Here is a 22,780-nt window from a genome sequence, read left to right as displayed (position 1 = left end):
AGAATACACACTGTGAGTCATGGAAATCATTTCAACTACGAGATGAAATACCTAAGCATTATCCTAATTTTCTAATCATCCCCAAACCAAATGTAAAACTCCTTGACAAGTGATTTGGCAACCTGGAGGACAAAGGTACTATATCCTGAGCTGGCTCAGAGCAGGTAAAGTCAGAGAAGAGCACAATCTTTAAAATAATGGCTGAGGACAGCTAGGTGACTCAATGGATAGAAAGTCAGGTCTGAGGATAGGTGGTTCCAGGTTTTAATTCCTATTACCTAGTTCTTACCTCTCTTCTACCTTGGAACTGATATTTAGTATGAATTCTAAGACAGAAGGTAAAGGTTTAAAAAAAAGAGAAAGAAAGAATGGCTAAGAGAGAATGCAGCAGTAGTTTTGGTAGAAAAATTTATTATACATACAGAATATTGCCACTAACTAAAGGTAAACAAGCTAGGATAAAGTTGTGCTAGATGGAAGATGACTGCAAGCTCTTTGGAAATCAAACAGGTGACGGTGGCTCTGGTCTTGACACGATGTTCATCACTTGGGAAGAACAAGGCCTGGTTTCTGAGCACAGACAGCAGGAGGTGGGGGTGACGGTGACCCCTCTACCCAGGCACTGCTTCCTTTACCATCCAACCCGGAAATACAAAGGCTGGGCTTTGATGTTGCTCACCCAGGAATGGGCTTGAAGGAAGGGACAACTTCCTAAAGGCAGACTTTTCCTAAGTCACCCAACACCATTTTAAGCAACTGGTTTAATGAGATGATTTCCACACACTCTACATGAAGTTCATAAAGGTCACAATTCAGTGAAGTACAAAACATTAAATTACAAACAGCAACAGAGGTGGACAGTGCCCTCCCCATCCCACGCCCTGGGCGGCGGCTGGCGGGGGACCAGGCCAGGCTGCTTTTAAACCAGGCCCCTTGTTTCCATGTACAAAAGAATTACTCTGATCAATATTAAATTGTACTGAAAACCAATGGACTAAAAAGCCAATACTATTCTATGTGGGGGATGAGTCCTTCAAAGCAGGAAGGGGGTGGGGGGAGCGGAGGGAGGGAAAGGCCTTGTTGCTGCAGCCTCAGACATCACTCCCGCTGCTCCATTTTTACTTTGGGTGGCCTCAGGAAGGTCCGATTTTTCTTCTCCTTTTTTCCCTTTGTGTTTGCCTGGAAATTTCGCCAACTGTCCACACGCCCGTCTCGACTTTCCTGAGTACAAAGAGTTTCAGAATCAGAGAACTGTCAGTAAAAGGAAGAGCTTTACCTATGGGGCCCATCTTTCCAACTGAAGAAGCCTGGGAACTCCTTGAGTGGTCCATTTATCAGGTTTCAGAGAGGAGGAAAGAAGCCTGGCTCCCCAAGGCTCCCAGGCACAGGGGCAAAATCAAGAACCTCTCCAAACTGGAAGATTTCACCCATCTCCCAAAGAACAGAAGATATAAGGATGGAGGAGCCCAACAGAACTGTGTTAAGAAAAGACCTGCTAGACCAATGAGGTGGTAACAAGAAAGCTGCTTTGCCTAGGATCTGGTCCTAAGTAGAAGCCTGATTCTCTAATAAAGAGGTGGCAGTCCTCATCCACTAGGATTCTGAGAAGAGCTTTAGAGTTTAGCGCAGGCACTGAACATCTATCTCTGAGGGGACTCTGCTACAAACAATCCCAAGTCATCCCTCCATCCTCCAGCTCCCACAGGTACTTTGCCTAGTCCTGCATATAAAAATGAGGATAGTATTTACACTACCCCTAACTCACAGGATTACTGAGAGGAAATCACTGTAAACAATAAAGTCACTCTCTAAATAAGAATTATCTTTCTAATTCAGGAAGGCAGGACTACCTCCCCAACCCTACCCCAAGCTCCTCACAACAATAATCAGTTGCCATCTCTACTGCCTACACTGGAAAACCACTGTCACTTCAGCCAAGTGGATATTTCCAATATGAGACAACATGCCCTTGTGACCCACACTACAGAAAGTAATGCCTAATATCATGCTAGGTTTGGTGGGGGATACGGCCCTGCCCCCATGGAACTTATCATCTTGTTGGGGCGACAAGACTGATACCCAGGAAAGAGCTCCATAAGATGGCATACAAAACAAGTGACAGATGCCAACATCTGAGCAAAGGAGAGCACAGCATGGCCTGGCATGGCTCCTCTTCATGGAAAAATTCAAGCTTGGCCAAGACCCAAAGATTGATTTGGATACACAAACAAGGACATGGGCTAGCTGGAGGAACCTAAGGCACAGAGAGTTTAGGAGACCTGGCTAGAGGTTTCCAGGGTGGTCTCTTTCAGAACCTGGTCAGAAGAAAGAACTCCCCCAGATCTACAGGAAGCTAATCCTGCCAGGTTCTGTCTCCTAACACAAGAGACAAATGAGAGGGCCATTTGGATAGGAAACATCAGAGCATGGAATATTAGGTGGAAATGGGAAAAAATTCAAAAGTCCCCCAAGTCAAATCTCTTGTTTTATAAGGGTAAACCTCTTATGGTTTCAGAAGGGCCAGAAACTTTTAGACCATCTTCCACACCCAGGGGATCTAGGCCAGGAAGATTGAGATAGTGTTGTTGGACCTCACCACAGTGGAGGGGAAATTGGAAATGGGTCCACCCCTCTTTTTTTCCCTGAGGAATATGGTACTATACCCAGAGCTCATACAGAAGACAATCTGGGCCTTAGAGGAATGGGAAGAGTTCCCCCTTCAGGTCACGCCAAGGAATGTTACTTTGACTACTCTCCTACCAATAACTGAAGCACAGGGAGGAATAGGATTATGGCCAAAAAACAAGTACCAAAGTCTAATGGGAGTAAAGGGGGAGCCAAGTCCACATATAACTAGGGGATAGGGGTAGAATGTATATATCAAGATCCAGGAAAATCCTATGAGAGGAGGCATTTGAGATGTCTTCTGAAGAAGAGCAGAAATATATTAAGAATGGGGAGGCTGGCTACTAGCCTTCCCTTGATTCCAAGTAGCCCTGTGAGTCCAGAAGAATCATTTAACTCCAACACTAACTGCAGTAAATTTAAAAAAAAAAGAAAAAAGAAAAAAACCATAATGGTTGAAAAGCTGGGCCCAGAAGCAATCAATCTGGAGTCCAGGCCCTGCTCTGAACAAGTCCCTATCCTTCTCTGGAGTTCAGTCTGGGAAACAAAGACCTTCAAGGTTCTCCCGCTCTGGTGTTCTGCAGTCGGGGCCTGGCCCCAGATGATCCAGCTGAATTTTACCTCAAAGTTTTTCTGCCACTCTCTTTCTCTCTTTGCTTTTTCTTGTGCTTCAATCTCCTCCTCTCTTTGTCGCTTCCTAGAAGGAAAGCCAGAACATGACGCTTAGAGGACAAACAGCACTAAAGACAGCTGAGCACAGACCTCAAGGAGCATAAAGAATGGGAGAATCCAAAGCACCCAAAATGAGCCACCATGACTCTCCAGCCTTGCTGAGCAGGAAGCTCAGTGTTTCTCCCTTGAGGTAGGCCCAGAGGCCATCCTGATGCAAAAGGGCCCCCAAAACACTCAAAGTCCTCCACTAAATGCTACCTCTCTTCTCCACATTGTGATGAGGCAGAGGGGCAATCAACCCCTCCCTTCCCAAAACAGGAAGGAAAAGCAGAGCACAGATTGATTTCAGACTACAAAGGGTTTAGAAGCAGGTAGGACTAAAGACCGACTCTCTGCTAACACTGCCTTTAAAGACAGGACAACTCACTGGCCAATCCCTGGCCTGAAACAAGTCTACCTCAAAGGACATCCTGGACCAGAACAAACAACTATGTCACTGAACATTTGCAAAGAACATGAAAAACCACAGAGCTCTTTTGATTAAAAAAAAAAAAGGGAGTGGGGGACTATGGAGGAAAGCAACTGACTTTGAAAAATAACTTTTGTTCATTTGTACAACACACTGAACAAAGAGAGAACAAGGTGCTGATTAAGAGCTTTCATTTGAGGTTGCAGAAAGAATGAGCAGCATGGTCTTGCAGAAAGCCTTCTCACAAGGTATAGGTGTGGACACCAATGATACTCTGGGTGACCTGGGGTCACTGTAACCCTCTGAAGCTAAAGAGTCTCATTTATAAAGCAAGAACACTATGGCCTATATCCTCATATTGGCTGTCTCCATGCTTCAATTTCATCATCCAAAGCTGACTATGATAATGGTCATGAGAGGAATAAACAAAGTGCTATGGGAGCTCAGAGGAGGTAAGAGGAAAAAACTAGGAAAGCTTTTAGAATGACAGGACAATTAAGATGGGCCATGAGGGATTAAATTCAATTCTACAAGTAATTATTAATTATCTAAAATCAATCATCAATAAATATTTATTAAACAACTGTTTGGTACTAGGGACTATGCTAAGGACTTTACAACAACCTTGAGAAGGAGGTACTATTTCCATCCCTATTTTGTAGTTGAGAAAACTAAAGAAGATTGAGGTAAAGTGTCTTGTCTATGATTACACAACTATAGCTGGAATGTGAGACTGTAGCTCTGACCTACCCCCACACCACAAAACAGGAGTGAAACAGTGATACAAATAATTAATCCAAGGCAAAATGGGCCAAACTCCTCAGGAAAGATAACAGGAACCTTAAGGAGAGATCTCTATTAGAAGTATCAGAAACATTGTAGAAGAAACACCAAGAGGCAAAGAACTGGAAATGGAGGGGTTATCTATCAAGTGGGGAATGGCTGAACAAATTATGGTATAGAATGGAATAATACTATTGTGCTATGAGAAATGATAAACAGGATGATTTCAGAAAGAACTGGAAAGACCTCCATGAACTAATGCAGAGTGAAATAAGCAGAACCGGGAGAACATTGTACATACTAACAGCAATACTGTGGGATGATCAACTGTGATAGACTTCGCTTTATCAGCAATAGAATGACCCAGAACAATTCAGAGGGACTTATAACAAAGAAAGCTAACCACCTCTAGAGAAAAAACTACTGAATTTGGAATACAGATAAAAGCATAAAAGAAAGATTTTTCAGCATAGTTTTTTTTTTGTTTTTATTTTGAAGTGTTGGTTTTATGAGTATTCTCTTACAATGACCAAAACGGAAGTATGTTTTGCATAATACATGTATAACCCAGATCAAACAGGTTACCATCACCAGGAGGAAGGAGAGAAGGGAGGGAAGGAGACCATTTGGATCTTACAACTTCAGAAAATAAATGTGCAAAATTATTACTACAAATAATTGGGGAAAATAAAATAGCTTTTAAAAACAAAAAAAATTTAAGTTTAAAAAAAAAGAGAGAGAGAGAAGCAGCAGCAACACCAGACCCTGAGTTGGGTCTCTAGGGGAGAGAAGGATTTCCATGGGCAGAGAGATATGGGTGATTCGTCTAAGCATGAATGGTCAGAGAGGAGCAGAGTCAAGAAAGATGAGTGGGGTTGGAATGCAATCTATGAGAGCAGAATTAGCAGGGCTGAAAGGCAGGTTAGGAAAGGCCCTGAATGCCTAAGAAAATAAGATTATTTGGTAAGCAAAAAGGGATCAACAGAAGACTTTTAGAGAACAGAAATGAAGACATCAGTTGGGTTCCTTTTGTGGTTGATATGGCAGCTGGGGGTGCTAGCTACAGTGCAAAGAGCACTGGGCCTATAGTTAGGAGGACCCAACTTCAAATTGGTCTCACTCACTAGCTGTGTGACCCTGGGAAGGTCACTTTAACTTCTCTGTTTTAGTTTCCTCTACTGTAAAATGGAGGTAATAATAGTACCTACCTCCTGGGGGTGGCTATGATGATCCAAACTTTAAATGATATAGAAATGCTAGCCATTTTGATTTTATTATTACTTCATCTTGCACCTGGACAATGGAGAAACCTAGGTGTATCTAGATTCATGAAACAAAATAGGCCATCCATCCATCCATCCATCCAATAAGACTGGTGAGTCTACATAGCCCTAGATCTCTCTGTGGCCCTCCATGACAGGGGTGCTCCATCCTACCCAGAAGCTAGAGAGAGGGTGGTGCTAAGCATTCAAATCTTTATCAAAATAATGCCTTGCATGAAATAGTACTTAATAAATGTTTTTCAATTGACTCCAGCAATAATTCTAACCTGATCTTGAAAACAGTTTGGTTCCACTGCTGATGTAACACTACTTACTGACTGGTGTTGATACACAATAAAAGTCATCCAAAAAATCTATCCCTCTTTGACCCAACAAACCTACTGCTAGAAATACCTACCTTAGGAATTATTAAAGAGGACCAAAGAACCTATAGTACAAAAAATGATCCTAATGCTTCCTCTATCACAGTGAAGATACAGGATGAGAATCTACACTCAGTCACTGGACTACAGCTAAATCAAATGATAGTGGTGTTTTAAAATAGCTCTTTCCAGGGAAAAGGTCTTCTCCAGAAAAGGAGCCAAAACTGGCACTTCTCTCTAATTTTATATCTTCTCAGACACCTCCCACAAAGAAAGTGGGATGTGTCTGAGGAAGCTGAGGTAGAGTCCTGGGAGATGTAGTTTCCCAGGGTTCAGAGGCATTTTAAAATGTACACCTCCCGCTCCCGCTCCCCCCCCCCCATGTGATCCTTTGGGAGACCAGTCTCCCCAATGGATCAAAAGAAACACAAATAAAAAGCCCTTTTCCCAGGAAAGAGACATTTTAACATTTTAAAACATACAGTGGATTACTATCCCCAGGGCCTGTGACTGTCCTAAAAGGCTGCTAAGGGGCATCAGAGTACACAGAATGCTGGTCCTGGAGTCAAGAAGACTTGAGGTCAAATCAGGTCTCCCTACACTTAGTAGCTATAGGACCCTGGCAAGTCACTGAACCTTCTGCCTCAATTTCCTCAATTGTAAAATGGAGATTAACAATAGTACCTTCTCCCAGGGTTGTTGAGAGGATCAAATAAGATACTTATAAAGAGCTTAGCACAGAGCCTGGCACATAATAGGCAATTAATAAATGTTTATTCCCTTCCTCTCTTATAGAAAATAAAGCATACCAAGAAATATAGAAAGACTAACATAAAAAAGGGGCAAAATGAGGTATGTTCACATTATAAGAACAAAATGAAGACAACCTTTTTTTAAGGGCAGCAAAACTTTGTACATACATAGAAAAGATTCTGATGAGAACCTAAACCACCCAAAATCATTATTTTGCATTTAAGAAAAAAGTGGGCAGAATATATTTATTGTGAAATATGTACAAAACCAATACAAAGATTCCTTTTCTAAGTTCCCAAATAGGGTTTAACCTGATGTCATCAAACTTACCGTTCATGCATTTCTTTAGCTTCTCTCTCTTTCCTCTTAATCTCCAGCTCAGCAAAAAGCTTCATTGTCTGTTTGTAAACTGCTTGTTTGAACTGTAAGAAAGTGAATAAGAATGTAAAAAAAAAATGTTCCAGGACTTAGCTATATAATGAAGTCCAAGGGAAAAGTAGATTAAATAAAATGGGGAAATTTTACCTTCTAAAACAAAGATAAGTCTTTCTGATGCTGGTTCCCACAGAATATTTCTACAATGCATGTTAGTGCCACAAAGGCACCAAACCTTCCTGCTCAGACACAGCATAATCAGAAGAAAGAAGAGAACCTTCCTCCTCTGCAGAAACTAGCCTGCTCCTCCCACACACTCATGAGATGTATACCCAACAGAGAAGCACCAAGGTTCCAAAAAGTCTATGTATCTTTGCAAATAAACATATCTTCACATCATTAGCTTGGGAGGGTTTTAAAGACATCATGAAGAGAAAAACCCAGAGAGATCAGGGCAAAACCTGGCCCACAATCATTGCTTTAACTGTTAAAAGTATTGATATGCACAGGGCACTATGGTAAATCTACAGAATAGGGCAAAATTGTCCTATGAAGTTTACAATCCAGTTGAGTAAATGAAGCATAGTACAACATAGAGAACCCTAGGAAGGCCACCCAGACAGAACCAGACCCCAAACTTTGAATCCACGATAGCACAGACATTTAACTAATGGACAAAATGACAGAGAAACCATTTTCTTGTGTCCCCCTTCAATTTCTCCGATCTGTCATCTCTCAAGAGCAAAGTTTATATGATTAATGAATGCTAAAATCAAACAGCAAAGTATAGGAAAAATGGAAATGAATGGAGGGGGGAGGCTCTTTACAAAGAGTACTTTTTATTCTAAGACCAAATAAATTTGATCTATTATTATCAGGAAAACAATATAAACAAGCTTTGGGGCTACGGGGTGTTTCTAGCTAATTTTGGTTTCTTTCAAAATTCTAAACTCTATAGGAACAGGAGAGAAAAATAGCTACAAAGAGAGCTGAAGGAGTTGGAATTCCTTCTGTTATAGGGTGCAGAGGTGAATCCCTGGGATTTGGGAAGGATAACTTTTGCAAGAACGCAAGACTCCAAAACTTAGCTTAAAAGTAAAGAGAGAAATGTATTACTTTAGAAAGTAATGTTGAGAATGGCCAGGAGGAGAGTACAGGTGGAACAGCAAGATGGAAGGCTATTCCTAGGAGGACAGCATGGATGGAAGAGCTGTCCCCCTTGGGAGGACAGCATGGATGGAAAAACTGTCCCCCAGACAACATGAATTCTGGGGATTTTATACTCTTTACAACAGATGCTGTGTTATGGTGAGGACATTACTCTAGAGTGGTAAACCCTCAGGCATTGGGGGAAGGGGGGGGTCATCTGACCAGGGTCTGCCTGGAGACATAGGGAATGACCCTCATAAAAGATTCTTTAGTTTTAGGGAACAGATGGATATTTAAGATACTGCCCAATGGTATTGAGGTGTAGCCTGGAGGTGCATCTCTGTCCATCTTAAATCTAAAGAAGGATCAAAGAGGGTAATCTTCTCAGGGTTTTGTAGGAATTATTAGGTGTTTTGGGTTAGGAGTCACAAGGATGTAAGGGAGCAAAAGAATTTCCCTGATAATAGTTTGCCTGAGTTTCTGGGGGTACAATGCCCATGCCACTTCCAGTGTGGGAAAAGTATCCCTGAAAAAGAGGTAGTAGAAAATGAGAATGTTGAGGGTAGTCAGACAAGAAGGGAGTACACATAACTACCCTCTTTGAGGGTTTCAAGTAAGCCAAAGATTTGACTAGGAGAGCTCAGGCATCAACACTTCATTTCACAATCCTCTGAAATCATGAGGCCCTGGGACTCTGAAGGATCTAGGGTATCACCTTCATCATGGCCGATCAAAGCTTGGACAAGATTTCCCATTCTGAATCACTTTAGTAAAGCATACGCTTTTTTCCCCCTGAAACTCACCAATTCGGGGTCATCTTCTTCCACATTTGTAGGCTTGCCTTCTTTCTTTAGCTGTTTCTTTCGCTCTTTTACCTAAAAACAAGAGTCTTATTAAAAGAACCCCAAAGCAGCTGCTGTAAGTCATACAATAGGAAGAAGGTGGGTGGGTGGGGGATGCATCTTTCTCCTTCCAGTTCAATCCATGTAGGGACAGAAGACCAGCTCTCAACACTGCAGGGCCTATGAGTGACACAGATCAGGTAATTGCCATGTCACTGCTAGGTCTACTACTCCCTCTTTTTCAAAGGACAGCAGTGGCTCAAATGAAGACAAGGATTAGGGGCAGATCCCTCAGGGCACCAGCAATTGTAACAACTTGGAAGCAGTGTTAGGTATAGAAGTCCCAACAATTGTCTAAATGAAAACAATGTTGGGTTTTAAAACCTTCTTTAACCAAGATCAAGTAAAATGTTATTCTTTCTATTTCTTCCCCTAAAAGGGAGAGCCAGAAACCAAAACAAACCTACAGCTCTAAGCCAAGTCAATGTACTCATCCCTTCAAGAATTCTATTTATACCATCCTATCAATAGAAATCACCCTTAGTGCCCCCTGGTGGTCACAAGATGAAGTCTTGCAATCCCATTCAAGTATCCTCCCAATAGGCTGGAACCTATTTGCCATCAATGTGCTGGTTGCCCAAAGGTATTTCTATCAGAATCTCTACAAGATATTTGCTGTAAGGGCAAGTTTCCTCCACTGCTTGCTTCCCTATGACATACACAGTAGGAAAATCCTTTTTCAAGAAGATTAACTGCCATCGAAGTTACTTCTCCTGGGGACTACTCATTAAAAAAAAATTCATTATGGTTGGTTATAGATTGTCAAATGCCCAACTAAGGTTCTTCTGGAAAGAGATCATACTCACCTGACCTCTTAAATTGACATGCAAAATAAAAGGCCCTTACCCACTTCTGACACACAGACCATTCCAATGTAGATTAAAAATTACACAAAGAAATAATTTCCTACTATTCAAGGGTGTCATGGCATCAAGGGAAAATCTTGAAATCACTCATGAATGTCTCAATGTAGACAATTCAACACTGCTATATAATTCCTTTTAGGAAACAGAACAATATACCCAGTCATCCTCAAGTCCTAGCTCTAATCCTTGGACAAGATAAAACAATGAATGGGCCATTCCACTTGACCAAAGGTAGGAGACACCTCCCACTTGATCTTACAGGACAGGTTGATATGGAGGAAATATGTGGTGAGATGGTAAAGGGGGTGGCTTTCTCTAGGGTAGGAAATTGGCATCAGAAAAGATGGGTAAAATATGACAATTATAGCTATCCCTCTATATTCTAGCAGGGCATCAGACCACCTGGGATATAGACAAACTACTCAAGCTGTAGAAAGGGGTAGATAAAGAACCTGGAGAGACCTTAGATTAAAGAGAGTGGTCTTGGTTGTGTTGACATTTGCTTCCCGCCCACCCCTTCTCCTGAATACAAGGCCCCTAACATATCAGAACCCCATAACACTCACAGTGTGTTCCACATACTCTTTTCCTGCTTGAATGACATCCAGGGCCCTCTTCTTCTGTTCCTGATCCAAGAGCAACTTGTAGGCTTTGTCAACAGCTAGAGCAAAACAGTGAAATTAAAATGTTTGCTAATTACCCCCTGAAATCTCAGCTATCACAATATCTAGACTTCTGTGGCTAAAAATTCTACTTTCTTTGTTGATCTGAAGAACATGCAAAATAACACACTATATTCACTCAATTCCTCAGAAAACAATATACAAACGTAAGGCAAAAAACTACAAATATGGAAGGGCTGCTGTAACGCTCCCCAAAGAAGGAATGGGGCAGTTGGATAGTAGAGGCAGCTCTGGTAGAAGGACAGCATGGGTTTAGGTCTAGCCCTGCCCCTGCCTAGACCAAAGAACCTGACTTCCTCAGGGCTCAGTTTTCCCATCAGCAAAACAGAGGTGGTAATGACACAAAGAGAGATTTTGAGATGAAAGACCTCATGCCAATGCTACCAGATACTGCCATTTATAGAAGCCAAGTTATTCTGTGCTCACTGTCCTGCATCATTAAGCACAGGAACATAACTCAGAAGAGAAAGGCAGGACAATAGGCAAAAGGCAATAGGAAAACTAGGCAATACTTGGCTACTGGGTTTCCCTATAGCTCCAGCACAATGAATCTTTGGTGCTGTTTTTTTCCTACAACAGTAAAACTAAATTGAAAATGTAGGAGCTCTAGAAGGGGTTTGAATTGAACTAATGAAAAATATAAATCGAAAAACTCAAATGAAAAAGAACTGCTACCCCCACACACACCCCCCATCTATAGGTACAAAAGCATATTGGTTAAGTGTCTAGACCAAGGTCAGCCTACCTTCTTTCTTCTTCCCCAACAATAATGGTGCTGGCAGCCCTGGGCACACCAGCACAATGTAAGCTAAGTACATTACAATCACATGGGATGGGGACAGAGTAGGCCACGGCTCTTTTTGCCTCCATTTTGGAAAAGTGGAGAGGATGAACACTGGATGTGAAGTGTAATAAAAATGATGATCTGTGGAACTATTTCTTCTGGTTGTGGTAACTGGTATGTACTCTGGCTGCTAATTATGGAGACAGAAATATTTCTGAGAGATAGATGGAGAGATGCTGCTAGAAGGGGTGCTCTCTGGGGTTGCCTATTGATCCCTATTGGCTAATAAATCAAGATAATTCCTACCCTCTTCCTCATAGGGGACAGTTTATATTTAGTAGCTGTTTAACGTTAGGCAAGCTCACAACACCCTGATTAAGTTCTCTCATGATTAAAATGGAAATTACTCTGGTGCTAGAACCTCCTTCACTGGGCTGTTGTGAACATCAGATGAAATCATGGAACTTAGGGGATGGTGGCTAGACCTAGGATTTCATTGGTATAATAGGGAAATTCCCCTTACAAGGTATATGGCACCACCGGGGCAGAGTCTCAGTATTGGGGCCCTAAGCAGAGAAGTACTTTGGCCAAGGTCCCACAGCCCAAGGGGTTCCTGGCTCCCTGAGGCTACTTCTCTACTCACTGAACTATGTGGCCTCAATGGATGTCAAGTGTTACATAAATGTGACATATAAATTATTTTATGGCATAGGGCTTTGGGGCCTAGGAAATGCTGAACAAACCTCAAAGTTCTAATTCTCATAGTAATGGAAAAATTGAGGAATAGAACTGGGGTTAAATCCTGATATCTGCTAAGTATATGTGACCTTGGAGCCTAAGTCTGCTGATCTATAAAATGGGTAACACTTGTACTACCCAACTGCCTGGCAGGGTTGTGAAAAGGGGTTTGTAACTACAAAGCACTAAAGAAATAGGGCCCATCTAACAACAGCTATCCTCCACCTCTGAAGATGATGGCATCTTGAGAGACAACGAAAAAAAGAACTGAATGAACTAAGAGAAGACAAAAAGATATATAGGAAGCCTGCTATGAAATGTAGATGAACAAAGGAACCATGTATCACAAATACTACAACTGGGTCCAAGGGCAGATACTCCAATCCAAAGAGCTGATCATATATCTGAAGGGTAAAGACTCTGGCTCTCTCCTTCAGAGAAGCACAACTGAGCTCTCACTCTACTACCCAGGCCAGGGGTCAGCCTAAAAGGGCCTGCCCTGACTGCCCACCAGAGCCACTAGGTGGGGTGTAAATACCTTCAAAAGCCTTCTGTGCTCTCTCTGCATCATCTTGGTTCTTGTCAGGATGCACCAATATGGATAACTACAACAAGAAGAAGAAGAAGTCATGAAAAGAAATAGCTATCAAGAATACCCAGTGGCATGCTCCCAGGACCAGGAAAATCTCTAGCTAAGGCTCTAGGAGAAGAAACACCTCCAAAGCAGAGCAAACAGGCCCAGTAGGAAGACTTGCCTTTTTGTTTTAGTCCTGCTCCATATGAGGAATGTGGCCTGTCTGGAGCCTCAGTCTTTGTCTGTAAAATAGGGTGACTATCACTTGCATTAGCTACCTGCAGGGCTGCAAAGAGAATCAAAACCCTTGGACACTGTAAAGCAAAATTATTTTCCCAAGATCAAGATCTGAAAGCCATGTCACTGCCTTACTCAGCAAATAGGGAGCCAGTGGAATTTACAGAAGAGGGGAGAGACATGGACAGGCCTGTGTCTTGAGAAAATCATTTTGACAAATATGAGGAGGACAAATCAAAGTAGGGGGAAACAAGACAAGGAGACCAGTTAGTAAGCTGTTACAAAATGCCTGGGTGGGAGGTAATATGGACCTGAACAAGGTAATGACTGCATGGATGAAGAGAAGGGGCTGGATACCAAATACATGTGGAGAGAGAAATGGCAAGATTTGTCAGATTTGAAAATTGGTGTCAACAGGAATCAGTAATAGGGAAGTTCAGTGAAGGAACTGATTGGAGGGGGGGAGGGGGACATCACATTCTGAGTGCTATTTTAGACATGTTAAATATAAGAAGCCTATGGTACATCTAGTTTGAGATGTCCACTAGGCAGCTGGTAACGGGAGACTGGTGCTAAGGAGGGAATGCTATATAAAGATTACCTATTCCTCTTTGAGGAAAGATTTGAATATGTCTATTAAGCTGAATCTGCCAACATCTTAAAATGAAAACAGTACTTAAGAAATGAAATGAATAGACAAAGAGACCAGGTTTAATAAAATATTAGGTTTGAAAACAAAGAGAAAATGGACCACTTAAAAAAGAAAACACACAGAGACACACAAAATGGGAAATAACTGAGTAGGCTCCATGGAAAAAGTTTGACTTCATCATAAAATGAGTGAGTCAGCAACATATTAAAAAAGCAAGGATGAAGCCTGGAACATGACATCAAAGAGCTGGGAAATACAATGTGTTGGTCAGGCCTTTCTAAAAGTAATGGATGCACTTAGAGGGATAGGAAGAAGTTGGAAAGTGTCCAGAGGAGAGGATATGTTAAATGGATTTACAAGGAGAGGTCAAAAGAAATGAGATTATTCAGTCTAAAGAAGACAATGATGAAGTAAATTCAACCAACCAAGAGGTGCAGGATTTCTGTAAAATGATCTGAAGAGCCATACCTGGGAGAATGACTATGCATGAGAATAAGTAAGCAAAAGGATAAGTTTAAGTGAAAGGAGGACTAGACAACATTCTACAAGATGACTTGGGGAAGGATCTTCAGGAAGTTTTCAGATATTACATATTTATAGACAGATACTAAAAAAATTATGTTCTTTAACATGGATGTTATCAAAATATATGTATATGAATAATATCTATATCCTTTCCTGGATATCCTTACCCAAAGCATCACATAGAAAGTTATCTAGTCCTTCTTTCACTTACATTGGTGAAGGACACAAGCAAGAAGATTAAGAAAGGGAAAGGGGGGAAGAAATCATATTTGATATGTGAAAGCATATTTAAAAACTTTTTAGTAAAACTGGAAATATTAACAATATTTCTCTGACCTAAAAAACTCTTCCCAGACTTCTCCCTACAGAAAAATATGTTCCCAGATAACTAAAGTTGATGATACAAACTGAACTTGTGTCCAAATAAGATCTTTAACCTTCCCCAGCCCAAAACTGTTTGACACTAGGACCCACCTCTATTCCAATGAGAGGCTTCTTTGTTGCCTCTTACTCAGTAAATAGCCCTAGTATTGATCTTTCATTGATTCCCTGAGGAGAGTAGTCCAAGAAGGAATGGGATGGTGACTTGGTTGCACAATTACTCTGGACCATTAATCTAAACTATATTTTTACATACTGGGATTTTTCTTCTTCAAGATTCCTATAGACTTTACCCTAAATTGTCTTGTAGCAGGAAAGTCACATCAGAGGCAAAGAGGAAACCTCTCTCTCCAATCAGATAAATCTTGAAATTTTTTCTGGCTGGTTTGGGTCTAAAACAGAGCATCCCCACAAACACACACAAATCCCCCCCACACACACACACAGAAGTTCAGTCACAAAGTAACTTTAAGTTCTCTGTGGCTCGTATAACATAAGTGTAACACTTTCTGCTGAAGGAGCAAAGCAAGGTTTATAAGGTGATGTGCTTAATAGTGAAGCACTGATTTTCACACTGCCACATCTTGGTTTTATAAGGGATCATATAGCCTTAAGTGACCCAAGTTCCTCCCTGAACCATAAATAAGTCTGTGTCATGGATCTAGGAATCTCATCCAGACAGACCTCAGGGGCCACTGACAGCTCCAGAGTGGTGGCTTACCTGCCTGAACCGCTTCTTGATTTCTTCATCTGTCACTTCAGGGTCTATCTGGAGAACCTATAAGCGCCAACAGTGATTAGGTTAAAGCAACAAGAAAGGATTTCTGAAAACAGAAGTGTGTGAGTGAACATATGGTTTCTCTGAGCCAATAAATGACTATGGGCACCTGCCCATAGGCACAGCTATTCCTTTTCCTAAGTCATTTCTATGGTCCTCCACTGGCTTATTTTGCCAGGAAAAGGAAGTCACCTTGAACACAGAGCCAGGCTTCTAACCCCAGGGCCAATCCCTCAGCTGTTATTTTTTTTCCTCTTCCTCCAACAACATAGAAAAATTCTTCTGCCCCATAGATGTTTAAGCCAGCAGTGCAAATGGAGAGAAGATGTGTTCTTAGGTATCACTAAGATCCAATTCCCACTTCAGTCACATATCACTGACCTTGCTAAAAGCTGAGACCAACCAGAGATTAGGACTTCACTCCAGCAGTGAAGCCTATAGCAGTTCTGGCCAAGTGTCTGACCAACACACTGGTTTAGTCATCATAAACAAAAGGTCTGGACCATTCAAATTCAAACCTCATGAATTTTTGGTTCCTTAGACTTTAGTTTTCCTCAGACCAATAAATACTTTGTGATGATCAGAAAATATCTGCTGAGGTGGACAATTCCCAGTATCATCAACAGGATAGTTTTCTAAAGGTCAAGACAGAAATAAGAAAGATTTTCTATCATGCAAACCAGGGAGAATGGGATACAAGGATCAAAAGGAAGGGTGATGCTTAGGCAGAAGTAAGTCAGACTACGTGGAGGATCATAGGACCACAAGTTTAGAGCTAGATGGCACCTGAGAGATTGTTAGTCCAAGCCCCTCACTTTACAGAGAAGAAAACTGAGGCTAAGAGAAAAAAAAAAAGAATTGGTCCAAGGTCAAACAGGTCATGAGATAGGCCTGCGATTTGCATCCAGGTGATCTGACTCCAAATCCAGTGATCTCTCCACTGCACCTAGGCACCTAGGCCTATGAGGGAGGTCTGGTTATTTATGGAAGCAAAGGAAGGCACATCAGAGTCTAAGAAGGAAAAGAAATAATGGCAATATAACAAGGAAAGAAAAGGAATAAGAATGAAGTCTCTAAAAAGCTTTACCAGGTACTAACAGAGACTTTAGGGAATGAATTGCAACCACTGACAAAACATTGGTACAGGTCTACACTCGATTTCCGAACAAGTCTCCCTCCAAATAGAAGGGTTGCCATAAACCAGGAAACATAGAAAGAGTGAGGGAATGTACTGTCACCAGTCAACAGCAACTAGATGGTTAGGATGGGCCCATATCCTAAAGACGGTTTGAGATGAAAGATAAAAAAGAAAGCCCAACATGTTTGAAGAAGGTAGTATCTGCCAATGGATGTGCCAGGTCAAAATAACAGTATCTTCTGAGTCAAGAACTGAGTGAAGGAATTAAAGTTCCAGAGGTCCTCTGCCTCCAAAAGGAAACGCAATAATATTAGTGAGCTGGGGGAAGGAGTCCAACCAAAAGGAAATAAGAAGGCAGAAAATGCAATGACTGTAACAATGCCAATGAAAAATGACTAAGATGAATTTAGACAAATCAAAGACCTGAAAATTCAACAGAGGCCCAATATTGCAATGCAGTTTCCTCCTATCAGCAGAGGCATGAGACTGCTAAGGTAGAAACTTGTACCTGTTATATCTCTCATGTCATTACTTAACTGCTTACAAGGGAGAGTTCAATTTGGAATTTGGAGGTGTGTATGTTAGAATATTTTGAAAAATGACTGGTGTAAAAACATCAATAAAACACTTTAGGCTTTTTAAAAGAAATAATGACGATGGCAATCATGGGGTATAATGGAAAAAGGAACTTTGAAGCCTTGAAGACCTGGAGTCATGTCTCAGTTCTGATATGAGCCATGTGACTAGGAGCACATTCCCAAGCTTCAGTTTTCTGATATGTAAAATATTATCTACCTACCACAGCTGTTGCAGGAAAAGTATTTTGTAAACCACAAAGTTACTATATAACACTTAACAGAGCAAACAAAAATAAAAAAAATTTTTAAGACTGTCAAGAAAAAAGGACTCATTAATGACTTAAGGCCAAAGAGAAGGCACTTTAACATTCAGAAAATTGATCTAAGGAGGATAGGCAGTAGGTTCTCCCTCCCTAAGGGTCTCCAAGACCAGACTGGATAACATTTATTTTGTTGTCTTAATTTTTTTTTAATTAGCAAAAATCTACCTTCTCTCCCTTCCCAATCCAGTCACCCACTGAGAAAGAAAAAAAAAAACCCAAAACTCCTATTATAAATATGTATGGTCAAACAAATTTCCACAATGGCTACCATATTAAAAAAAAAAAGAAGTCTCCCTCCAAATAGAATCCCTCACCTCTTTATCAGGAGGTGGGTAGCACATTTTAACATGGGTCCTCTAAAACCTTCTAGAACCCATGGTTGGTCATTATACTGCTCAGAATTCATAAATCTTTCAAATCTATTTGTCTTTACAATATTGCTGTCCCTGTATATAAGCTATTGCTTACTTCATACTACAGAAATTCTTTAAAGTCTCCCCAGGTTTCTCTGAAACCACCCCTTCTTCATTTCTTATGACAACAGTATTCCACATCACATTTATAAACAAGAATTTTTTTAGCCATTCTCAAACTGATGGGCATCCCCTCAGTTTCCCAACTTTATCACCCCAAAATGAGTTATAATTTTGTACAACCTTAGAGTTTATTTTAAGACTTTCCTCCCTAATCTACCCTTTCTTATTCCCATCTCCCTCCTGTATCCCTATTTAATGAAACCTATGTCTGCACCCACATATCTCTGTTCTTCCCTCCTTTAACCAGTCAAGATGAAAGAGGTTCAAGTGTCAGCCATTCTCCTCACCCTTCCTCCTTATTTATATATTTGTGCACTCCAATTCCTTTCCTCACCCCCTTTATGTATTCTTCTTGCCCTCCCTTTTTTATTCTTTTAAGATCAAGATATAAAAGAATCACTTCTAAGCCTTCTATGAGCCCTAATGATAATAAGGTTTAGAGGGGATACATGAATCACCTACCCAAATTAGAATGTAAACATTTTATCCTTGTTCTAGTCCCTTATGATTGTTCATTCATATTTAACTTATGTGTTTCTTATCTTCCATGTTTACACTTCAAAGTATGTATATAGCTCTGGTATTTTAATCAGAAATGTGAAGTCCTCTTTCATTAAAAATCTATTTTTTTTATCAATTATATTCAGTTTTTCTGGGAAAATTATTATTATTATTATTTAAACCCTTACCTTCCATCTTGGAGTTAATACTATGTATTGGCTCCAAGGCAGAAGAGTGGTAAGGGCTAGGCAATGGGGGTCAAGTGACTTGTCCAGGGTCACACAGCTGGGAAGTGGCTGAGGCCAGTTTTGAACCTAGGACCTCCCGTCTCTAGGTCTGGTTCTCAATCCACTGAGCTACCCAGCTGCCCCCGGAAAATTATTTTTTAAAGCCCTTACCTTCTCTCTTAGAATCAATACTGAGTCTCAGTTTCAAGGCAGGAGAGTGATATGGGCTAGACAGTTGGGATTAAGTAATTTACCCAGGATCACATGGCTAAGAAATAATTGAAGGCAGATTTGAATCCAGGATCTCCTGTCTCTAGGCCTGATGTTCTATCCACTGAGCTACCAAGCTGCTCCTCCCAAAACTACTTCATAACTTTGGACTCAATATTAAGGCTGGCAATTCTGGAAGGAATGAATGGACTGGTCAACCATTGGGGGGGGGGGGGGGGGTTGGTATTGTGTTATTGCAGAATCTCAGTGGTGGCTCAGGCTGGGCCCATGAAAGCTTTCAGTGCTCCCAAAGTGGTCTATATAATATGATAGAAGGCAAATCTAATCACTTCCCCCCCAGATCTGAGCTCTGTAATTTCCTAACCTAGGTTTTAAGTCTAAGCAACATGCTATGGGCTTACCTCATTTGAAGTTCCATTAGACTGCTGCTGGATTCAGCCAATATTAGACATCTGGAAAGCACTGTTGATTCAGAGTGATGCAACTGTAGGATTCCCTTTGGTCTAGGATTCCTGCCCTGGTTATTCCTCTGTAGGCTTCAGACAGGGCTGGGGACTGGAACTTAAGACCCCATTCTACTCCTGGGGTCTGAGCCACACAGCTGCTGATTGCTTCTGAACTTGCTCCTTGCTTATGATACAGTCTAGGGCCTGCAACCATTCCTCACCCTGGAATGCCACCCTGGCAGGAAGGTCCTCTCATCAATCCACCCTGGATCTGTGACCTGGAACTGGGAAGTGAACAGTAAAGCCACCAGTTGGCACCTGTTCCTGAACCCCACACCAGGGAAGAACCCTTCATGCTGGATCTGGAGTGTCATCTTGCCCTGATGCACAGCCTCTCCCTATGGTGGATGCTCTCTGTGGAGTCATCCTGGTTGAGCTGTGTGCCCAATCTCTAAAGATCTATCAGTCTGTCTCCCTATGCTCACCTGAGTTGGAAAAATGATTCAATGTGATTTCCCTCCTAGATTTCCCAATAAGGATTCAGACTGCTACATTTTATAAATGTGCCTAGAAAAGCTGGGGGTGGGATGAGGGAGCTCAAGGTCCTTTTTCCTGATACTATACCATCTTGAAGCAGATAAGTGGTACAGTAAATAGAATGCTGGCCCTGGAATCAGGAAGATCAATCTTCCCAAGTTCAAATCCAGCCTCAGACATTTACTGTGTGATCCTAGACAAGTTAGTTAATCCTGTTTGCCTCAATAGCTGGAGAAGGAAATGGCAAACCATTCCAGTATCTTTGTCAAGAAAAGCCCAATCAGGGCATCAAAGAGTTGATCATGAAATGAATGAACAACACCATCTTGGCTCTGTCTCTCCAATTTGCAAACTTTAAAAGTCTGGATGATTATCTATTGGTGGTAAAACAAAAAGGGTCCTAGTGAGGTCTAAGTTGGAATGCATCACTTCTGGGGTCCCTTCCACCTTTAATTATGTAACTTTAGGATTCTAAGACTCAGGAGCTCATGCCTAAAGGGTAATAGGATGGAATACAAGATATATGAATTTATGATAATTCAATTTTTATTTGAATCAAGCCAATGAACAATTATAGAGCACCTATGATCCCAACCAGAAAAAAAGTCAATCATTAAGATTACATTGGTGGGAGACAGCTACGTAACTCAATGGATAAAGAACCAAGCCAAGAGAAAGGAGGTCTTGAATTCAAATTTGGTCTCAGACCCTTCCTGTGACCCTGGCAAGTCACTTAACCCTACTGCCTAGCTCTTACCACTATTCTGCCTTAGAACCGATACACAGTATTGATTCTAAGATGGAAGGTAAGGGGTTAAAAAAAGATTACATTGGTGATGGCAAAGAAGGGAAAAATCAATGGATGATTTGGATGGATGGAGAGCTTGAGGAAAGACAAGGGCACTTTTGGTGGAGCTGTGAAGTGGTAAATTCATTCTGGAAAGCAATTTGCAATTATGTATATAAAATGACCAAAATGCTCACATTCTCTGACCTGGGGATTACACTACTAAGAAAATATACCAAAAAGATCCTTGATTTTTAAAAAGAGCCCCATTTATGCCAAAATATTTATAACAGAACTTTTTTTGATAGCAAAGAACTGGAAACAATTAACTGGAGAATGGCTAAACAAATTGTAGTATATTAATATAATGGAATATTTATTACTCTGTTGTCAGAAAGGGAAAACATGTAAAGTACAGAGAAACATGGAGAGACTTATATGAACTCATAAAAGTGAAATAAGCAGAGCCAGGAAACCACATACACACTGATTATCACAATATAAATGGAAAGAACAACCACAAAACAATCAAAACTGAATGTTATAAAATTATAAAGAACAAGTTTGACTCCCAAAAAAGAGACTTGAGAAGATACTCCTGGGAGAAAAGTGGAGGGTAGGAGGAAGAAGAAACCTATGAATGTGGAATATTGTATACAAGGTTAGTTTTGCTTAACTGCTTCTCACTATCCTAAGGGAGAGTATATCTAGAAATGTTAGTATAAAAATAACATGTGGGGTACAAGGATTAAAGGAATCCTGTGCTTTGTATGTAAAGAGAAAACTATTGCCCAACTTATCTAGGTCATATGCTATAAAGTTTCCCAATAAAGAGGAGTAATGGACTCAGATAGATCCAAAGCAACAGCAAATTTTAAATGCACATCTATGGATAAGTACAAGCCCTACAAACTCTCTGGCCTAGTCTCTGCCTGTATTTTAAGGATTCTTGGTCCAGGTAATAGACTGTGGTTGATACAGTCTATAGCTAAGGTTCACTAGAAAAGCAACTGGCCTCAACCTCATTGGAACCTAACAATCTGCTAGAAATATAGAAACTATTTTCTCTCTTCTCTTCCACCAAACTCCTTGGGAAAAGTAACCTTCACTTGTCTGTTTTACTATCTATCACTTATTATGAGCACAACCTAGAAGTTGGAAAGAATTTCAGTTCCATATAGAATAACCATACCTAAAAAGAACCCCATCTAAAATATGCCCAAGATATTATGAAGTCTTTGCTTAGAGAGCTCTAACAAAGGGGAACCCACTACTGCACGAGGAAGTCCAAAACACTTTTGAAAAATTCTAATTGTTAAAGAGTTTTACCTTACATCTATGCTAGACCTTCCTCTTTGCACACTTCCATCCATCATTTTTTATACTACCTTCTAGCGTCAAGGAGAACAAGTCTTATACTCCTCCCATCATTTGAAAACCTTTCAAATATTTAAAGATGGCTATCTAATTTGGCCTCTCCCCTATACCCAGTCTTCCCAGTTCCTTCAACCAAACTTACTATTATGGCATGATCTCAAAACACTTATCACTGTGTTAGTTGCTCTCCCTTGGATACTGTCCAGCTTAACACCATGTCAAAATGTGACACCTAGAATGGAAAACAATACTCCAGCTCTTGTATTGCCTTGTACACAAGCCAGATTACAATGAGGCCATTCATCACTCCTCTCACTCAAGACACTTTGCTCCTAATGTTTAAGTGTTTGACCAATCTATGACTTCATTGATGTAGATGCTCCCTCCCAAGATGCCAGTAGTAGTCCAGTCATGCCTATGACCTTCAGTCTAGATTTTTCTCTTACTTTTATAGTCTATTATACCATACTGTTTCTCTAGGGATATTCTGGCTATAGCACTAAGTTTA

The 22,780-nt window shown here is 40.9% G+C and overlaps 1 protein-coding gene across 3 annotated transcripts in view; it reads right to left on the bottom strand.

Moving 5' to 3' along the window:
• Window positions 1-391: 391 nt before the first annotated feature.
• The window catches only part of DNAJC8 (DnaJ heat shock protein family (Hsp40) member C8), a 28,137-nt gene continuing 5,748 nt past the window's right edge, over window positions 392-22,780 (bottom strand). Inside the window, exons 3-9 of one of the 3 annotated variants that reach the window (XM_001364885.5) lie at window positions 15,535-15,591; window positions 12,983-13,049; window positions 10,806-10,900; window positions 9,275-9,346; window positions 7,278-7,369; window positions 3,247-3,322; window positions 392-1,221 (exon numbers count right to left, since the gene is read on the bottom strand). In XM_001364885.5, the coding sequence (XP_001364922.1) occupies window positions 1,099-1,221; window positions 3,247-3,322; window positions 7,278-7,369; window positions 9,275-9,346; window positions 10,806-10,900; window positions 12,983-13,049; window positions 15,535-15,591 (582 nt within the window). In that variant the 3' untranslated portion in view covers window positions 392-1,098. Of the gene's footprint in view, window positions 3,323-7,277; window positions 7,370-9,274; window positions 9,347-10,805; window positions 10,901-12,982; window positions 13,050-15,534; window positions 15,592-22,780 lie in introns of all 3 variants that reach the window. The other 2 variants (XM_056795429.1, XM_007491469.3) reach the window with 2 other exon arrangements.

This window comes from Monodelphis domestica, chromosome 4 (genome assembly GCF_027887165.1).
Source record: "Monodelphis domestica isolate mMonDom1 chromosome 4, mMonDom1.pri, whole genome shotgun sequence".
Taxonomy (NCBI): Eukaryota; Metazoa; Chordata; class Mammalia; order Didelphimorphia; family Didelphidae; genus Monodelphis; species Monodelphis domestica.
This window is presented reverse-complemented; position numbering and strand designations above follow the sequence as displayed.